General features: G+C 35.2%; 1 protein-coding gene across 1 annotated transcript; it reads left to right on the top strand.

The window, feature by feature from the left end:
- The first annotated feature begins 2,368 nt into the window (after positions 1 to 2,368).
- On the top strand, positions 2,369 to 10,748 carry LOC142631502 (F-box protein At5g49610-like). Its single transcript, XM_075805669.1, has 2 exons — positions 2,369 to 2,623; positions 9,217 to 10,748. The coding sequence occupies exon 2, from the start codon at positions 9,262 to 9,264 to the stop codon at positions 10,432 to 10,434; it is 1,173 nt and encodes a 390-aa protein (XP_075661784.1). The 5' UTR covers positions 2,369 to 2,623; positions 9,217 to 9,261; the 3' UTR covers positions 10,435 to 10,748.
- The last annotated feature ends 10,329 nt before the right edge of the window (positions 10,749 to 21,077 follow it).

Genomic DNA, 21,077 nt, shown 5'->3' with positions numbered 1-21,077 from the left:
ACGTTCGAGGAGAGTTTTTTTGTCATATTCATCTATTATTTGCATAGATTGCGGCATTCTAGCCTGTTTATCAACTCTCCAATATCCCTAACCTAGGTTTCAAACCCATACTCTACAAATTTCATTGTATAAGACTCTTTGGGCCTGAGTCCATCTAAGGATTGGACTGGGTACAAATTGTGCACTTACATCTATAATAGACCAACTCCAAAGTCTTAATAAATGAGTATTAAATTTTTAAAAATACCCTTTAGGCTGTTTAGGTTGTTTAGATTTACGTTATAGTAAATACGATTTTCTAATCTGTGGAGCAAAGTCAATCTGTTGAAAACTTGACTTCTTAATTGGTTGACTAGGTTTTGAGCAACACATGACAACACAGTAAATTCCCGCACCTGGGCAATAATCTTGATAAAAATTTGTCACTCTAAAGTACTAATCTAAGACATTTTTTATCTCATTCAAAAAAAGAAAAAGAAAAAAAAGACAAAGTTGATTGTGTGTTTGCCAACCTAAAACTCCAAAACTTAACAATCATAAACCAATGTAATCAAATATTAAAATGGTTGGGTGAACACTCTTGATTTGAAAACTAATCCTAAAATATAAGGTTTAAAATTTAACTTTTACCGAACTAATTTTTTTTTTTGGTTGAATTACAAAGAGAGGGGGATTCCAATTTCACCAATATGTTTTTTATTTGGAAAAAAAGTTTAGCCATTGTTTGGTTCCTTATAGGGTTTTATTCATTTTCAATTTTCATTTTCTCTTCTCAAATCTTGTAATCATTTTCAGTTTGGCACCAATTTTGGTCTAGTTTTTGTTTTGCTCAAATCCTTCTATTTTCTAACAAAACCAACAATCACCTTATCACCCGCTAGAAATTGTTCATCTCCTTCATCAAACATAGCCATAACTCTAGGTCTTCATAATCACCAAAACCTAACCGCAATTCCAGAAACAGACTAAAACCAAAACCCACTAGAACCACTGTCAAAAGCTAAACCTAGACCAAATCAAGCTAAACCTAGCCCAAACCACTGCAATTCTCTCTCTCTCTCTCTCTCTATTTGGCGTCGCTGATCTTCCCTTTTCCATATGCCAATTTGCTACAGAGAGAGAGCGCTGATCTTCCCTTGTCCATATGCCAATTTGCTACAGAGAGAGAGAGAGAGAGAGAGAGAGTGCTAGGCTCTGTAAATCAAGCCGGCCCGCACGGGCAAAGCCCAACAAGAAGCCCAAGGCCCACTAGGCAATGAATGCCCAACGCATAAGAGAGAGATAACCTTGGGCTTCATCACGTTAGGCTCAAACTTTAGCTAAGTGTTAGGAATTGGGGATACCGCACTCTGAGGGTTTCCCAAGAGGTTGGTCTTTGAGCCGACCATAAAGAAAACCTATGCGCGGTCACCATGAGTCGGTCATTGAGAACTATCGATTTTGAAAAGAAACCCACTCTCGAACACTGTCCGGCGTTTGGAACAAGTTCCAAGAGAATCCTCTGAATTCGTGAGGATCCTTTGGGATTCTGATGGGCTTGAGAACACGTTAGTGAGTGTAGAAGGAAATGATAACCACCATACTCATGGAGGTCTATAAAAGGAGGTTGAAGCAAAGGTAGTGGGGGTTTGGATTTTTTGGAGAGGGAAGAAAGGCATACATAGAGAGAAATAGAGGGAGGTGCCATACCTGGTATCTAGAGGAATCAAGGGAGAGTACGATCACTAGTTTGGGGCTTTGCTTAGTAGGATTGAGCACCACACCCACTTACAAATAAATTGTGAGCCCTTTGTTGCCTCAGTGTTGGTCTTGGGCACGCACAGAGAGTATTTTTTTGAGACAACTCACTATTAGTGGGACCCACAAAGTTGGTTTTTTTTTTTTAATGAAATTATCACTATATCCATTTCCACTAAAAATGAAGACAGACAAAAGATGTATTCAATTTTTGTATTCAAACTCTATTTTTTGGATAGTGAAAATGAAAATTGAGTACAATTAACATGATCAAACTAGTTCTTTAGTGGTGAGTTGCACAAAAAAAAAAAAAAAAAAAAAAAAAAAAATTCAGAATACAAAACTTTTTTTTCTCAAACCAAACACCCCTCTAGTTTTTTAATTGATTTGTAGCTCTCTTCTACCAATTTTCTAAGTGTTGATTGAAGACCATCCTTCATATGATTTGTTTAAACTTTAAACAACACATTGAAAAAGATAATTTCAAACCAATTTGAAGCTAAACTTTACCGGGGGAACAAAGTGATGGGTAAAGTCAGGAAAAAAAAAAAGTCTGCAATTTTATTTGTGCAAACCTCTCTCACACACTTTCTATCTTTTAATAAATAAATAAAAAACCTCTCTCACAGAAGTCAATAATTCAATTGGATTGATGGGTCACAGGAAAAGGGTATTCCTCCTCTCTTCCTATTCCCTTCCCCACTTTCTTCTACACAGAGGAAATCAGATCTAAAAGATCTCATCACAATACTCACAATTGCATCGTATAGCTGCAACTCTTGCTGATAACCAAGTGGTTAAGCTAAAGACTGCTCATTCTTAATGAATATTGAACAAGCCCACAGACCCTTCAGCTTTTGCTCCTAGTTGTTGATCTCTCCCAACGGTAACCAAAGTTCCAATCTTTCATTCATTTTTTCTACATATATGCATCTGTCTGTGTGTTAGCTTAAAACCCTTTTGCTATGATCCCATTTCTGCAACTTTTATCAGACTTTTTCTTTTATGTGTCATATGATGTTTGTGACAATTACCTTTTCTAGAATCATGGGTTTTGTTTTGTTCTTTTTATTGGGTATTCTGTTTGTTCTATTTAGTCTAAGGTTAAAAACTGATTGTTTGTATGGGTCTCAATTAGCGGATTGAAAATATTGAATTTTGATATTGGTTTGGTATTTGAAATCTGAAAGCAGAGAAAGAATTTTACTTAGTTTAAGTGGAATAATTTGCAGCTAAAAGTGCAGACCCATAAAGTGAATTTTTTATTTAAAAAAAGAAAGTTCAGAATCAAGTATGGTTTTTTCCCAATGCTTCTAACAGGAAATGGTCTCATGTATGTTTGTAGCCTAGAAGATTGGGGGTTCTAGCGTGAATAAGAAACAAGAGAACAATCATATTAAAAAAAAAAAAGAAAAACCTTTTTTCTCTTATTTATAAACGATCGGAATCAAAGAAAAATTAGTCTACCAACTGAAGCTTTCTCTTTGGGACCATAATTCTCTTTTTATAGGTAATAGTGAGTGGGGGAAAAAGGCGTGGGTGGGGTTCGAACCACAGACATCAAATACTTAATTACGAACATGTATGCACATGAACTGGCTAATGGAGCGCAGTTGATGTTTTCACAAATTTTGGTTTCAAGTGTTAATATTATATTTTTGAAAAAGTTGAGCAATTTGTAGCTTAAATTTTAGGGCCAACAGTTTCTATGAATTGGTCATTTGCAGGTTGTCAAAAACTTTTTCTTTCACATTATTGGGAGAGAATGTAAAAATTGTAAAATCAAAAATTGGCGCGTTTGCTTTTTTTTTTTCCTATGTTGTAAATAACTTCACTAGTTCACCTAGAATATGAGGAAAAAAAAAAAAACAGGGGGAGGGGGTGGGGAAGGAAAAACAATATCTTTACAGCATTGCCCTTGAATTGTTAAGCATGGTCTCTCTCAAACAGCATTGGTGGTGGTTATTTATGCAAAATATTGAGAAGAATGGGGGCTGGACAATTGAGGTGGTTAGGGGATTGCATGGGGTGAGTTTATGGAAAAGTAATAGAGGAGGGTGGGACTGATTCTCTAGACTATTAAATTCATCATTGGGGATGGCACCTGAGTTAGATTTTGATGAGACTTATTTTACAGAAATTCATATCTCATAAATCTTTTCACAGAATTGTTCACTTTTGCAGTGGACAATAATGCATCAGTTGCCTGTTATTTGGGCAATTCAACTGATAGGGGAACACAGTACTGGAAACTTCAATTTATTAGGCATTTTGAGACTTGGAATTGAAATCTTTGGTGAATCTCTTTTAAGTTCATGTATTCTAATTTACCTTCTAGTCAAGGTGAGGATCAAGTATAATATAGGGTAATAAGAAATGGAAGAATTGAAGTTTGTTTGGATTATGAAGCTTTTAGAAGGTGGTGGAGAGAGTTCTAGTTACTGCTCCAGTTGACCTTTTGAACAAGAATTCCATTTATCAATATATTCCAGTATATCGTTTCGGGGCTACTATTATTTATGCATACTCTGTGTTTGTATGTGTGTGAGGGAGAGCAGGAGTCCATATATCAATAAAATATGCAATACATATTTTATTTAGCTTCTCATTACATTAAATATATATGCTACATCATTCTCAAAAAGAATAGACTTATGCTATTTAATTTTTGAGTAAATTGCAAACTATACTCTTAAAGTTTGGGGGTGTTTGGATTTTACATCTTGAAGTTTCAGAATTTGGATTTTACACCTTGAAATTTTATTCCATTTGCATTAGCAGCCCCTTCATCCATATTTTCCTTTTAAGTGTCACATAAACTTGCCATGCGTGTTTAGTTTGTTCAATAAAATGATGCCACATCATTTTTGTAGCCTAAAAAAAACTAAAAAATTAAAAATGACATGGCAAAATAAAAATGAGGTGGCATCATTTTATTGGATGAACTAAACACACGAGGAAAGCTTATATGACACTTAATGGAAAACATGGACGGAGGGGTAGCTGATGCAAACGGAATAGAACTTCAGAGGGTAAAATCCAAATTTAAAAACCACAGGGTGTAAATATCAAACACCCCCCAAACTTTAGGGGGTGTAGATTGCAATTTAGTCTTAATTTTTCAAAAATCTATTAATATACATTCTTCACATGCCAAAATGAATATTTGAAAAAAGAAATGAAGCACACTATAATCATGAACAAAAAGACCTAAAAATCCCACCACATTACCACTAATGAAATACAAAATAATTGCAAGACTGGTTGGAAAGGATGGGAGTGAATCAGAATTTTTAGGGATAGTGTATCGGTTTAGTGACTAGTACGAAATATGTCAACCATTCTGGCCAGAATAAAACAGAATTGGTAACTATGTCTACAGGAGCATCATTTCTTTGGCAGACTTGGAGTGCTAAGGTACCACAAAAGGTTGTTTTCTTCACTTGATAGCAGCACTGAGCAAAATTTTAACAGTGGATAATTTCTGAAATAAAATAATATGGTTATTTATTGGTGTTATATATGTAAGAATAGTGGGAAGTCAGTTAATTTCCTTTTGCTTCATTGTTTAGTGGTAATAGATATATGGTCTTTTGTGTCTGCGTTATTTGGGATATCTCTTGTGGTGCTGAAGACTGTGATTCAGATATTAGATTGTTGGCAATGAAGATATCATTGCCATTGGAGTAAAAAAATCTAGAAGGCTTTTCAGTTCTGTGTCAGTGAGAGAGGAACAATAGAACATTTGATGGAGTGGGAACGTCCTAATCTTGAAGTGTTTGATACACACCCTGTGTATTTGAACTAACTTTTGTTAAGAACAGAATTATTTTTACTTATATATACAAAGCATATGGGCTTCCTTAGATATTTTTTAGACCATTAAATCTAGAGGTTGGAGATGGAAGTACCCTAGATAGCACTTAAAAAAAAAAAAAAATCCAAAACCTATATATAGATAACTTTTCCACTGTTTGTTGCTCAGTTGGTTACTTGGATTCATTTAATATAATGGATGGGAAATGTGTTGAGCGTCCACTTAAAATAATGCTTTAAATAGACATTTGATTGTTTGATAATTGACGATTCCCTTTTTATTTCTTATTATATACAGCTGCATACTGTGATAGAAGCCTGGATGTAATTATATTTGAAAATTATCAGGGACATTACGTAATATTTTTGTATTGATAGCTTTCATATTGCTTGTCTTCCTTAATAAATGCTATTTCTTGTTATCTTATTACTACCGTTCTGAAATCTCTGTGTTTTCACTAAATCTGCTACTTACCATTCCACAAACATTGAAAATGAATTTTACCTCAAGCTTATAGTAGAAGAGTGGATATTAATTCAGTATGATTCAAACTTTGAATTCATTAGCATCTGATAATTTAAAATGGGGATGGCTGACATACTCATGTATACAAGTAAAAGTTGCAATCAAGCATGTTTCAATTGTAGAAAGTAATTTGATTAGGTTAAATGAAACCTAATACGATTCTTTTGATATTGATTTGCTTCAGTTGGATGGATAAAGTGGTTTATAGAATCCAAAAAAACTCATCCTTACAGATTTTTATTTTTTTGACAAGTAATAAGGAATTTAAATAAGAATGGTGTGCTCTAAAAGAAGAGCTTCTTAAAAATTTTGAATGGAGAGTAAAAAAATCTATGAACTCAAATAAGGAATTACAATAAATCCTCCCAATCATCATGCACAGTTCAAATAGAGAGCTTGTAAGAATAGACTTAAGCTCAATCAAAGATCTCTCGACTCCATAAAAAATGCAGCTATTCTGCTCTCCCCCAAAACATAATGACGGTCATGGACCCCACTATTACTATGCCAATGAAACTGACCTTTCTAACAAAAAAAAGTCGAATGGCACCACACAATACAACTCTGTGCACCCCAAAAAAAAAAAAAAAAACCATAAAGGACCAGAATTCATTAGCAACTGAACAATGAAGCAAGAGATTATCTGCATTTTCTATGCCTTCCTTGCACATGCAACACTGGTTTGCCAAGACCATATTCCTCTTTATAAGGCTGTCTAGAGTCAAAAATTGTCCAATGTTGCAGTCCACACACTGAAAACCACTTTCCCGGATACTTTATTACTATAAATACAATTTTACAGGAAATTCCTTCCAGTAGCACCTCTCAAACATTCATAATATGATTGAAGACTAAACTTACCATTAGTTTAGTATTAGGGCTCCATCTCATACAATCAACGCCTCCACCAAAACATTTAAACAGATTTTATGGATTCACTTCTATTTTGTGCATAATTTTTTGTAATTCTTTAGGTTATGGAATACTCACCATCATGAGTATGAAGTAATCTTTTTTTCTAATAAATTTTTTCTAACCTATCAAAAAAAAAAAAAAAAAAGAACTGTAAGCAAAAGAAAATAAAAGAAAGAAAATAAATGTGAGCGTGTCTATTACTCATATACGTAGGATGAGAACGAAGGTAGAAAGGGTACTTTTCCAGATCTAGCAGCCCTATGTGGGGAACCCAAAGGTGATGTAGGATCTTTAAGAATTCAGCATTACAATAGATTTCCTGATGAGTTCTTGACGGGTTCTTGAATAAGGATTGATATTTAAGGGTTTAGGTAAGAGAAATATTGAATTTTGATGGCTGTTTGGTGTTAAAACAGGGGTAGAACAAGAAATAGGATAAATAAACACTAGACAATCGCACTTAGGTTGGAGAAGACAATTACACCCTCAATGCATGAAATAAGCAGCTGGAATTTTGTTAGAATCAACCTCACTATGATTTTTTTTTACTACAATAAAGCCTTTATGTAGGGTATTGTTAAATCCTTTTCTAGAAGGACTAGGACTCTAAATAGCCTATCCCTAGAATGACTAATACTACTAATATTAAACAGAAAAAGGACTTAACTTCTAAACCCAATAGGAAAAGGACTAAAAACATAAAATAAGATTCATGGGCCTCTAAGACACCCCATTACAGACCATTCCAGAAAATTTGGAAATTACCAACTAACCCATTTAAAAAGAAAAAGAAAAGAACTTTCTTTTTTTTGATCGGTAATAGAAAACTAAACCAGAAACTTGAATCTTTTGATACTAAATCTTGTTTTTTCTTGAACTCTTTCTTGTCGGCATCAAATGTCATGCCATTAATCTATCTTGCAAGAGGACAGCAATGCCAAATCTTCTACATTCCCAATATCTGCCATTGGAACCAATTTCGTCTTATTGAAATTTACTTTCAATGCCAATTCATCTTTGAGGCACGATAGTATGGCTTTTGTATATCCTTGGAGGCCTCACAAAATAAAATTGTATAATCTGCATATTGTTTCCATATTTGGGTGAGATTGTCGGTTTTTAATTAGTGGTTTGAAGTAGTTCAATGATGGGTAGGTTATATTGATATTTAATTGTTGCATTTCCTTCTGTGGAAATTCAACATTTTTCACTAGCCATCTCCATCGACCTCACTTCATTATGGATCATATAACCGCTTTTTTTGGAGCTTTATTTGTTACTGTTGTTCTATCACTTCTTTATTCTTTATTTAACTTTGGAAAGATTTCTTTCATTCCAACTCAGGCCTGGAACCATAGCCCAAATTTTCTTTGAATTTAATTAAGTAATTTTCATGTTTGTTTTCCTAGAGGGAGTGACAGTTACTGCACTCGTTTGCTCTGTCCCACTGTCATACCTGTTTAATAAAACTGTTGAAGTGAGTGAGCTGGAACGCTAAGAGTGTGTTTGGCATTAGCCTGTAAGCTCAACTCTTAACTTTTAGCTTTTATGTACAGCCTATAAAACCTCACTTTTTCCCGCCTTTTCTCATTTAATGTCCGTTTAGGAACAGCTTATATAGCTTTTTGCTGAAATTTTTTTATTGAAAGTGTGCTAAAGGATACTTGTACATTGAAAAAAATTTGAAAAAGTGAGAAAAAAAAGGGAAAAAATGAGGTTTTAAAAAACTGTACATAAAAGCTAAAAGCTGAAGCTAATGCCGAACAGGCTCTAAGGCAGTCCAATCTCTTATATCCTTGCCTCTTTGTATGTTCTCTCTGCTGGGCTGCTAGCATTCCATATATGACTCATAATCTCTCCTGTACTAATTATTCAATCGGAGATGTCAACTTTCCTGCTAAGCACCAAATGCTTTTATTCACTAGGCTATGGGTTCTATCCCATAAGGGTCCATGTGTGTGTTTACATAAAAAAACCTTTTATTCCAATATTTTTTGGTTCTCATCTAATGGTTATACTTTAAGGCTTACAGATTTGTATTTATTCCCTTAAAATGTTAAGTTTACTCTTGGACCAGAACTTTTAAATTGCCAAACTGAAGTTGGAATATTGCTTCTGTGTTGATGTTATCAATGAAGATAGGAGGATGGTTTGCTAATTTGGTGCTTAAATTTGATTAGTGCATTTAAATCTCTTCACATTAAATTGTGCTTGTGATGCAGGACAAGAAGGGAATTGAAGTGGGCACATCATAATATTCTTTTTTGATGGAGAACTCGAGACAAAGACGAGGGAGCAATCACAATGGTAAAATGCAGAAGGGAGCAATTTATCTGCCACCAGAGATATTATGCGAGATTCTTTCCAGACTTCCTGTAAAATATATCTTAAGATGCAGAAGCGTCTGTAAGGAATGGTGTCGCTTGACTCTAGGCCCTCAATTTATCAACCTGCAACTGAGTAGAGTGAATCATCAACTTCCTCAACTCATCCTCAAATCAGATTATAAAGTCGATTTGCAGAGCCTACTTCTACTGGACACTGAGGGATGCAATATTAACAAAATTCCTTTTAAGAAAATGCTTAACACTTCGAAGAGGTTAAATTGCCTTCGGCTAATGTGTTCTTGCGATGGTTTGCTCTGTATAGCTGCGGATTACCTTATACAACCTGTGATTATATTGAATCCAATAACAAGAGAGAGTGTTCCTTTGCCATCACCGAAAAGAAGAGCGTATTTAGTGAGTCATCAGATTGGTTTTCACTTTGACCCCTCATCCGGTAAATACAAAGTTGTACGAGAATATAGAAATATGAATAGTTTGAATCGTGATGAAGGCAGCAGTTTTGAGATAATTACACTTGGAGATAGTTCATGGAGAAAATTGAGTGCACCTCCTGTCCCAATTGAATATAGCTCGGATGCGGCAGTATACTGGAATGGGGCTTTCCACTGGAAAATTCAAGAAAGAAATGACAAAAGTGGTGACAATTGCATCCTTGGTTTCAATATAAGTGACGAGAAGTTTTACACCATCTCATGCCATGTCAGGTTTGGATCTTCGGAGTATGACTTGCTGGTTTTAGGAGGGTGTTTGTCATTAGTAGAACATGATGTTCATCTCATGAGAATATGGAAAGTAACAGGAACGAAGGATGAAGGATTTTCTCTCTCCTTCCACTGCACATATGATACTTGTGTGAGGTGGAACAAATATCTTCATTATTCAGTGATTTGTCAAATTAATGCGGACAGTTTTTTACTGAAGGTGTCACGTGAAGATGGCGAAAATGGTGCAAGCCATTGGTTTGTGCAGTTTTTCCCTGGTAAGGCACTTTACTCGTATCTGGACATTCCCGGCCTTCCTAGCCGCTTCAGGGGCGTTTACTTCAAACCCTCTTTTGTCTCTCCAAAAGCTGCTTCGCTTTGTTCTTCTTGAGTCTTGACCATGGAATGGCTTTACTCCTTTGGATCATGGTCCTGAATATCATCATAGAAATACTGTGTAATTTCTAATGTATGGAGGTGATTCTAGATTGTATCTTGCAGGTCAATTGTAGAAGCAAAATAGCTTGTCTCACCTACTCCTCCTCTATATTAAAGTTCTCTTTGGTTTTTACTTTGTAAGGGATATAGATATTGGGATCAAAATATATCTTTCAGGTTAAGTTTATAAAGAGACATTGTAATGTAATCAGTTCTCCTGCTGTTGTGTGTTAGTGCGTTATATGCATCTCATTAGGAAGTTGAGGCTAGAAGGTTTATTGTACTTTGGTGAAAATTTTCTTGCGCCTGTTTCATGGAGCGGCCCTCTCAGACTCGCATTCATGTGAGGCCGTTTATATGAAGTGGGTTTAGGAGATACTTTCTAGTTGCATTTGTAAACAAGTGCTTGTTAAGCTTTGATTCATCTATATTTTCTTCAAGCAAGTGATTATTATGATCTTAATTAACTATGTTAATTAGACTAATTTTATTGTACTTCCAATTAAAAATCTTACACTAGAGGCCGGTACTGCTATTAAATTATTATTATTATTATTATTAATTAATATAAGTTCGCTGGGCTAATCGAAAAGTCAAATTAATATAAGTTCGCTGTTTCGTACTACATCTATTGCAGACAAAGCAGAGTGAGGACCACTATGTTGTTTCACGTAAAAGCAGTGACATCAATTACAAAACACTCATTATAAATATCGAGAAACTTGGAATTGTTCAACCTTTAACCTTGTCTTTAGTACAATTATACATGTAACCCTAATGCAAGTTGGATGGCGATGACATGTCCTTTTTTTGTGTGTGTGTATTAAACTTTTATTTATTTATTTTATATATTATTATTATAAGTAATTAGAAAAGAAAGTATTCAAAAATTTTAGAAAATGAAAGTCTTCAAACATAGGTTGAATCCTAACTCTCCCATTTGTTTGTACAGACTTTAAGAAATGAAAACTTGTTTTCCATTTGTTTGTACAGCCTTCAAAGAAATGAAAACTCATTTTGGATATAAAACTTTGAGTATTTAGAGATCCTTATTTTAGGGTAAATTATATTGACCTCCTTTGATGTTTAATGAAATGGCATTCTTCTCAATATTTATAGAAATGACACTCCCATTCTCAAAATTTCAACTCTTAGTATGCGTTTGGATTGCGGCTGGCGGTTGTGCATTTGCGTTTTTCTCTTTTTTTTTTTTTTTTTTTTTTGAGAAGCGCTCCATCATGTGGGATGTTGTCTATTAGTGGGTCCCAAGCATTGTGCATGGGACCCACTACCTCTTTGACAGCAAAATTTTCACTGAAATTGCGCTGTTCAGTAGGTCTTGTGTACTGTTCACGAGATTCACAAACTTTTTTTTTTTTTTATAACAAAACTTTCATTAAAAATGGGTCACATAGGAAGTTGAGGCTAGAAGGTTTATTGTACTTTGGTGAAAATTTTCTTGCGCCTGTTTCATGGAGCGGCCCTCTCAGACTCGCATTCATGTGAGGCCGTTTATATGAAGTGGGTTTAGGAGATACTTTCTAGTTGCATTTGTAAACAAGTGCTTGTTAAGCTTTGATTCATCTATATTTTCTTCAAGCAAGTGATTATTATGATCTTAATTAACTATGTTAATTAGACTAATTTTATTGTACTTCCAATTAAAAATCTTACACTAGAGGCCGGTACTGCTATTAAATTATTATTATTATTATTATTAATTAATATAAGTTCGCTGGGCTAATCGAAAAGTCAAATTAATATAAGTTCGCTGTTTCGTACTACATCTATTGCAGACAAAGCAGAGTGAGGACCACTATGTTGTTTCACGTAAAAGCAGTGACATCAATTACAAAACACTCATTATAAATATCGAGAAACTTGGAATTGTTCAACCTTTAACCTTGTCTTTAGTACAATTATACATGTAACCCTAATGCAAGTTGGATGGCGATGACATGTCCTTTTTTTGTGTGTGTGTATTAAACTTTTATTTATTTATTTTATATATTATTATTATAAGTAATTAGAAAAGAAAGTATTCAAAAATTTTAGAAAATGAAAGTCTTCAAACATAGGTTGAATCCTAACTCTCCCATTTGTTTGTACAGACTTTAAGAAATGAAAACTTGTTTTCCATTTGTTTGTACAGCCTTCAAAGAAATGAAAACTCATTTTGGATATAAAACTTTGAGTATTTAGAGATCCTTATTTTAGGGTAAATTATATTGACCTCCTTTGATGTTTAATGAAATGGCATTCTTCTCAATATTTATAGAAATGACACTCCCATTCTCAAAATTTCAACTCTTAGTATGCGTTTGGATTGCGGCTGGCGGTTGTGCATTTGCGTTTTTCTCTTTTTTTTTTTTTTTTTTTTTGAGAAGCGCTCCATCATGTGGGATGTTGTCTATTAGTGGGTCCCAAGCATTGTGCATGGGACCCACTACCTCTTTGACAGCAAAATTTTCACTGAAATTGCGCTGTTCAGTAGGTCTTGTGTACTGTTCACGAGATTCACAAACTTTTTTTTTTTTTTATAACAAAACTTTCATTAAAAATGGGTCACATAGCACTATTTACACATTTAAAAATTATTTGGCTATAGTGTTTTTAGTTTTCAGCAAAATAAGCAGTATCCAAACACACCCTTAGTTTGTATACTTGATCAACCTAGTTTGAAAACATATACAACATCTTTGTCATGAGCATATTATCTACGTTAAAACTTGTGTTGTATGTGATAAAAAATTAGTGTAAACCCCCCCCCCCCCCCCCCCCCCCTAACTTCATCACGTCAAGTGCAATGTGTTTGATGATCGCCTTTTGTAAATTCATGTTCATTAGCTTTTTATTTTTATTTTTATCAACAAGAAAAAAAAAAGTTTCAATCACGCAAATTAGCACTAAAATAGTGGACATGAAGAATGATACTCAATTCTTTGGACTCTTTCCTCACCCACCTAGCGCAAGTCTTGGCCTGTGAAGGTGGGGATGCATTGGTCCTAGAGCGTCTTCGTACCGGTCAAGATGAATTAGCATTCCTTCAAATTGAGTTAACAACCTTAAATTGCTTTTAACCACTCACCCAGTAGAGGCACATGATCTCATGCCTAAGCTGAGAGACTCTATTCTTAGACTTCACTTGAAGGAATTTGGACGAGTGCGTCTGTTAGGGTCATTTGTATCTAGTGTTGGCAATCGTGATTCCAATACCTTATTTTTGTGTATTTGAGCTGTAAGTTTTAGTGTCTTAGAATGTGTTTGAAGACCAAAATTGAAGACACAAGAAACTACTCTAGATCTGCTGAATCTGCTACCTTGACTTCAGCTCAATCAATTGAGGTTTAGGCTCCGTTTGTATTGCGCGCATCTTTGACTCACTTTTGCGTCTGCCCCCTTTTTTTTTTTTTCGCCTCTTGCACTGTTCACAGGACATGAACAATGCAAGTAGGCAAAGCTACAATGTTAAAAGAGTGAACAGTATTACAGAAATATTTTTTATTATTTTCAGTTTTCAACAAAATAAGTTCACACTAAATGAACCTCGACTTTAATCAACCAGTCAAAGCTTCTATTTTTTGGACTTTTCATTCTACTATCCATGATGACCTAGTGACCTAGGAATTTGTGCACTAGGGTACCAGATCATTCAAAAAGCCTATTTAGGTCATCATATTATAAAGGAGAATACCATGAAAGTTGGAGAAGCTGTTGTGGCATCTGTGCACCAAGGGTTTTGCACCAAGTTGCATCTTTGGTCTCATTGAAGATCTAGAGTGTTCTTATGAAGACATATGCACCAAGACTACTGCATCAATAAGTTGTTGTGGTTCGTTAGGCATAAATTTGGTATCCGTGCACTAAAGAGATTTACAAAGTAGAAAAATCAAACTAGGTTGAAGTTGCGTGTGGACACGAGTGAGTTACTATTGTCAGTAGCAATACTAGGATTGAGTTAAATTCTTATATTGTAACAACTTCCATCTACGCGGTGAATTTATTAAGTTGGTGGTAAGCTTCAAATCACAAAGTTGAGATTTTTCCCTTCAAGGTTTTCCCCATTATAACCATATTATTGTGTTAAATTTATTTTCCGTTCCACTTAGATTTTTGTGATATGGTTGTGCCAGCATAAATTAAATTGGACATTTACATAATTAACGTAATTAATCAACTTGGATAATTGGTTAATTTAATTGGGGTATAAATTTTCCAATAGCATCCAACTACACTGGCCACAATAATGGTGGAAAATTGAGTATTCTTAATATTACTTTGCTTCCTGGTGGAGGTCCTATGATATCTAAGCTTAAAGTAATTCCGTTTAATATTACTAACACCATAACGGTGACAAGTAGGCATAAAGTTAGATTTATCTAGTTTCCTAGGAGGGGATCTAGACATGGGTTTTGTAATTTGTAATTTATCTACTTTGCTTCATTTATAGCTCTTTTATTCTTGTATATCCTAACTAGATTAGCCATGACTTCCTTACTCCTATTAGCTATGGATATGTCTTTAGGAGTGGAGAACTTTGAGGTTGATAGACTAGATGATCCTACCTCAGTATATCCTAGTCCAGACTTATTAAAACTAGGGTTTTGAGAATTAAGTAGTTTACCAAGTTTAGCACCAGACTGCTCTCCAATTTAGTCCTAGGCTTATCAAGCTCACTCTATAATAATTCAACCTTATCTACAAGAGAGGCATTTTGATTTTTATAATTTTCAGATAACTTCTTAGCAACTTTACCACTAATGCCTCTTTTTAATGTTTGACCTCATTTGATTTTTCAAAAAATTTCTTAGATAATAGAAGTTAAATATATGCAGTTTGAAGGACAATATCTTCATCTAAGTCTTCCTTAGAAGATTTGCCATAGTTATTTTCAATAACTACTTATTCTCATTCCAAATGGAGACAGCAAAGGGTTTGGTTTACCTCTAGTACTTTTTTAACTAGACATGTTTTTTTGTTTTAAATTTATAATAAAAAGTGGTATTGAGTTTTAATTTCCACCTTTAATTTAGTTAGTAGATGATGTGACAATCTCTCATCAAAATAAAAGGAGATTCATTTTTGAAAAGTACGGGAAGTAAGCTAAACCCGATATTAAAAGCCAGAAAATTTTCTTTCTCATTACTCATTAGTGCATTTTTAAGACTTTTTATTCAAGATTACCTTAATGATTTTATACTTGAGCCTTTTATAATTGTGGTTTAGCTTACCTGCAGTACTTTTTTAATTTTGTTTTGAATATACAATGGCAGGTGTAGTAGGTTTTAATCTCCATATTTTATTTAGTTAGTGGATGATGTTGTAGTTTTTCATTAAAATAAAAAGAGATTCCAGTTAAAAAAAATATTGGAGGTAAGCTAAACCCTTATAATTGGGAGGTGGGACAATCTACCTAAAAGTGTATAATTTGAGCACTCATTGCATTTAATAGCCAGAGCATTTTTCTTTACCTTTTTTTTTTTAATTTTAATTTTTTTTTAAATTTCTAGAGTCTTTTCTAGCTATAGAAATATCAATGACAGTATGGGTCAAAAATCATTCTTTAGAAAATGTTCCTAATTAAGTGTACCTAAGCTCTGATACCACTTGTCAGGTCTGGTTTAAACCCCAATTCATTATGAAGCTTAAATCTTTAATTAATTACTAATTAACTCAATTATGTGTAGGTTCTAGTTAGCTCAACGGGTAAACTCTCTTGTTTTCGAATATGAGATTTAGGGTTTGATCCTCGCTTACAACAAAACTAATTGATGTTTTAGTCTGGTGATAAAGAACTCCACCTATAGCTAAAACTAATTGGCGTCTTGGTATAGTGATATAAAATCCTGCTTACAACAAAAACTAATTAGTGTTTTGGTTTAGTGATAAAGAGTAGAAAAAAATCAAAAGGGTAACCTACCCCAATTAAGGTAGTCCGCTATATGAGGAGTACCCCAATTAATAGCAAACCTTTGTTACCTAAACTCTACAACCTAGTAGATAAAATTACAACCCTCAACAACTTTAGAACTTTGAACTTCTAGTACATGGATCCCTTCATGAACGACTGAACTCTTTGGGTTGAAGTCTCTGTGATTTTAAGAGGAAATCTCTCTTCTAAACAGGATAGAGGCTGTATTTTTCTCGTGTGGCACTAAATTTATGCCTCTCTTACCTCCTGGAAGTTGTATTTATGAGGTTTGAGGTTTTACATAGGTGTTATAATTTTAAGTAGGCTTAAACTAATACCCAAATCCTGTTCAGAAATGGAATCGCAAAAAATAGTCTACGAATCTTGATCAATCGAGGATCAATCAATATAATTGAGGGATAGTCGGGCTTGCACATAAATGACTTAATCGAGCTGCTTCAAGAAAAAAAAATTATTTCTTCTTTTACAATGAGAGAAATACTTCAATAATCTTGAAATTGATTACGTGGAAATTGTCATGGAATGAACCAAAACTAAAAATCTAACACACCAACAAAAAAAGGGGATTTGACTAACCAAATTTTTTAAAAAGGCAGATCTATTGAGCTCATTGTTAATACTTGCCCTCAAAATATAACACAACATGATGCTATTTTGATATGCAGCAACCAACCTAAGAGGAACATGTTTTAGGTTCTATTTATGGGCGGATTAAAAAAAAAAAAAAAGTATGCTACATGTGTCAACTGCTTTAGCATTTTTAAAATTCTTTTCTTACCATAATTGCAATCCTCATTTTTTCTGGATGAATTTCTAATCTTTGACTATGCATATATCAAATATGTCTATCATTCTAGTGCAAATTATTTCCAAAAAATACAGAGAATTTTGCTACTCCAGTTATCAACTACATTGATCAGGCATCAACTACATTGATCAGCCTTTTGGCCTAGTTTTGTAAAGAGTGAAATTTCACACTAAATAATAATGAAAAAAGTGAGTGTTTATATAAAGTAGTTGGGTCCAAATTCAATAGATTGAATTTTTGAATTAAATAGTGTTCCTGTATATTATATAAAAAAAAGAAAAAAAAAAAAGTTTCCCTAATGTGATCTCTCCCCTAAGTTAACAAATAAGCAATTATCAAATTGTAAGTACTCCTTGGGGCCGTGCCAAGTGCTATGCAAATAAAATGTAAGGTTGTAAACTGTATATATACCATGCAATGCATACAACATACATATATATACAAAGCTGTATTTGCTTTTTTTTTTGAGATATAAGTTTTTTTTTTTGGGTAAAAAGGAATATGCATTAAAAGAGAAGCTAAGGGGAAACAGAATGTTTGGGGATGACCCTGTTACAATACAAGCCAACCTTGTCTGAGCTTATGAGCTCCAAGAGATCCACAAGCGGATCATGGTACAAAATAAAATTACTATCCAGGAGAGTTCCTTTCATAGCTAAGAAATCCGCACACGAGTTGGCTTCACGAAAACAATGCCTGATACGGACTTGGGCTAGCCAGGAAATCAGTTGCCTGCAGTCATCAACAATTGGCATAACAACCTGATTAGTATAAGAAGAAATACTGATAACATCAATAAGTGCTTTTGCATCAATCTGAATGTCAACAACATTTAAATGAAGATTATGGCAGAGGGTGAGGCCGTCTCTAAGAGCCCAAAGCTACTGCAAAGCTGGTGGTGATGCCAATACTTCTTAAGAAGTCGCCCAGCCAATCCTCATGCTCATTCCTAATTAGACCGCCACAACCAGCCCTCCCTGGATTTCCTAATGCTGACCTGTCTGTGTTTAGGTGAACCCAACCGGGTTGAGGTTTCTCCCATCTGACTTGCACCATCCTCATGCTACCTGCAATTTTAGGATTTATAACACAATGCTGGAGTTCCAAGGCATTAAAAAGGGCATCACTATGAACCTTTAACTGAGTGTGTCAATCCCTAAACACCACACTATTCCTGAATTTCCACAAGAGCCAAATAGCAAAAGGAAACACAATTTTCCATGGGGGTTGATTGTTCAATTTGCAAGTAATGTTTTTGCAATTTTTTTTCTAACCAATAGTGGAGGTTTTCCTCATAAAAGTTGTTGTTTGGAGGAATTTCCAATCTACTCCAAGTGGTTTTTGCAACGTCCCAATCTCTAAGCCTATGGAGAATGGTTTCAGCTTCCTTTTGGCAAAGAGGGCATCGGTTAGAATCAGTAAGGTGCCTCCTCACAAGGCACTCACCTACTCCAATGCTATTATGCGAACATTTCCATATGAAGGTCTTGATCCAGGGTAAGTGTCAACCTTCCAAACCCATGTTCCCATGAAATCCCCTTCTTCCTCAATGCAATTTGTGGCTATAGCATAGGCTGATTTAAGACAAAACTCCCCTCGGGCAACTCCATTCTAGATCAGTCTATCTTCCTCATTTGAGGATCTCATAAAATAGGGCATGAAATTGATTTCCATAAGGATTGGGTGAGGAATTTGGATAGAGAGCTTAGACCAATCCCACCCTTGTGGACCAAAAACTTCTTTAACTTAAAGGCGGTTTTCTTCTTCAGATAGGGGACCTTGGATGAGAGCTCTTAATGGGCCATTGGTAGCCCAATTATCATGCCACAGACTTAGAATACTATTCCTCACCTCCCTTTTTCATAGCCTTCCACACCCTGGAACATGGAAGTTTGTCCTTATTTCTGGCATTTAATCTTCGGCTAGAGCAATACTTGCTCTTTAGAACCTTGGCCCACAAAGCATCCTTCTCCGTATGAAATCTCCAATTAATCTTTGGAAGAAGGGCTTGGTTCCTTTCCCTCGCAGACTGCATTGCAAGTCCTCCTTTTTCTTTAGGTTTGGTCACTTTATGCCAACCCACCCAATGAGTTCTTTTTGAGGATTCCAACGAACCCCATAGAAAATTGCGATTGACCCTATCAATATCATCAAGCAATTTATTTGGTAGTGTTGTGTATTGCATAATGTAGGCAGGAATAGTGGATGTGGAGGCTTGAATGAGGACTGATCTTCCTGCTAGAGATAAGAGGTTGGCTTTCCACCCCGCCAACTTTTGCTTGACCCTATCCAAAATAAAATTTAGGTCTTGATTTTTGGCTCCACAATGCTTTATTGGGAACCCAAGATACTTTCCAAGGTTTGGGGTTGAGTGGAACCCCAAAATGTCACACAAGGAGTCTGTTGTATCCATATAAACATTTGGGGGGAAAACACTCTAGTTTTGCTCTCACTAATGGATTGCCCCGAACGGGCACAAAAAGTATCAAGAACATCCCTTATTGTTGAACAATTGACGTGATCCGCTTTTGCAAAAAGGACCGAGTAATCCACAAAGAAAAGATGAGAGAAAGCCACCCCACTATGAGAGCTTTTTACAGGAACCTAGCTCCTTTCACTGCACTTTTCTTTAATGATATGTCCTAGGACTTCCATACAGAGAATGAAAAGATATGGCGATAGTGGGTCCGTTTGTCTAATCCCTTGGGAAGGGAAAATAGACTCTACCCTACCTCCATTAAAGAGATAGATGTGGAAACTAAAGTCACATAACTCGTAATCAGGTTCACCAGATTGTGGGGAAAGTTGGCATTAATAAGAACTTCTCGGAGAAAAAAGCTCCATTCTACTTTATCATAAGCCTTTTCAAGGTCCACTTTAATTTCCATGTAACCTCCCTGACCCCTCTTGTTGCTAATCGTGTGTATCAACTCTTGAACCACAATGACATTACCTACACTTCTCCTACTCGGAACAAAGGCAGACTGAAGGGGACATACCAACTTATCAAGATATGGTCTAAGTCTTGCTACAATGATCTTGGTCACAATCTTGTACACAGTATTGTAAAGGCTGATGGGGCGATAGTTTCCCAAACTTTCTGGACCAGCAATTTTAGGAATTAAGACAATGTTGGTTTTGTTAAGGTACTCATGGACTTTACCTTCATCAAAAACCTTTTTAACTTCATTTTTTATTGAATCCCCCACGGTGAGCCAAAATCTTTGGAAAAAACCCGCATGGAACCCATCAGGGTTCGGGGCTTTGTAAGGCTTTAGAGCCCACAATCCCTCATTAATTTTAGCATTTGTAATAGGCGTATTAAGGCTGGCCTTATCCTCCTCAGAGAAAGCAGCTTGCCACCTAGAAGGTTGGGGAGGGTTGAAAGGTGAGCAATCAAAGGTAGTTGTGAATAATTTGATGAAGCCCTCTTGAATGTAATTCATAACCCCCAATTTACTAAGAATCCATTCCCCCATGTCATTCTTTATGCTGAAAATATGATTACGCCATCTCCTCAGAATAGTAGACATATGGTGGAAAGTTGTGTTCCTGTTACCCTCAATCAACCTATTAATGCGGGATTTCTAGACCCATAACTCCTCTTCCTAGTTTAAAAGCACATTTAAATCATTGTTAAGAGCTTTCTCCATTTCAAGCAAGGAGTGCGAGGTATTTGTGGCTAGGGCTTTCTAAATCCTATTTAGTTGGGCTATGATTCTCTTCTTTTTTCCAAAAATGTTCCCAAAGTGATTCTTATTCCAATCTGAAGCTCTCCTGGAAAAGCATTCTATAGCCTTTTGGAGCGGGCGGGATTGACCTAGGCTTTCGAAACTATCCCAGGAAAAGATAAATC

This window comes from Castanea sativa, chromosome 4 (genome assembly GCF_040712315.1).
Source record: "Castanea sativa cultivar Marrone di Chiusa Pesio chromosome 4, ASM4071231v1".
Taxonomy (NCBI): domain Eukaryota; kingdom Viridiplantae; phylum Streptophyta; class Magnoliopsida; order Fagales; family Fagaceae; genus Castanea; species Castanea sativa.
Note: the sequence above shows the minus strand (reverse complement) of the source record. Positions and strands in the feature narration are given on the sequence as shown.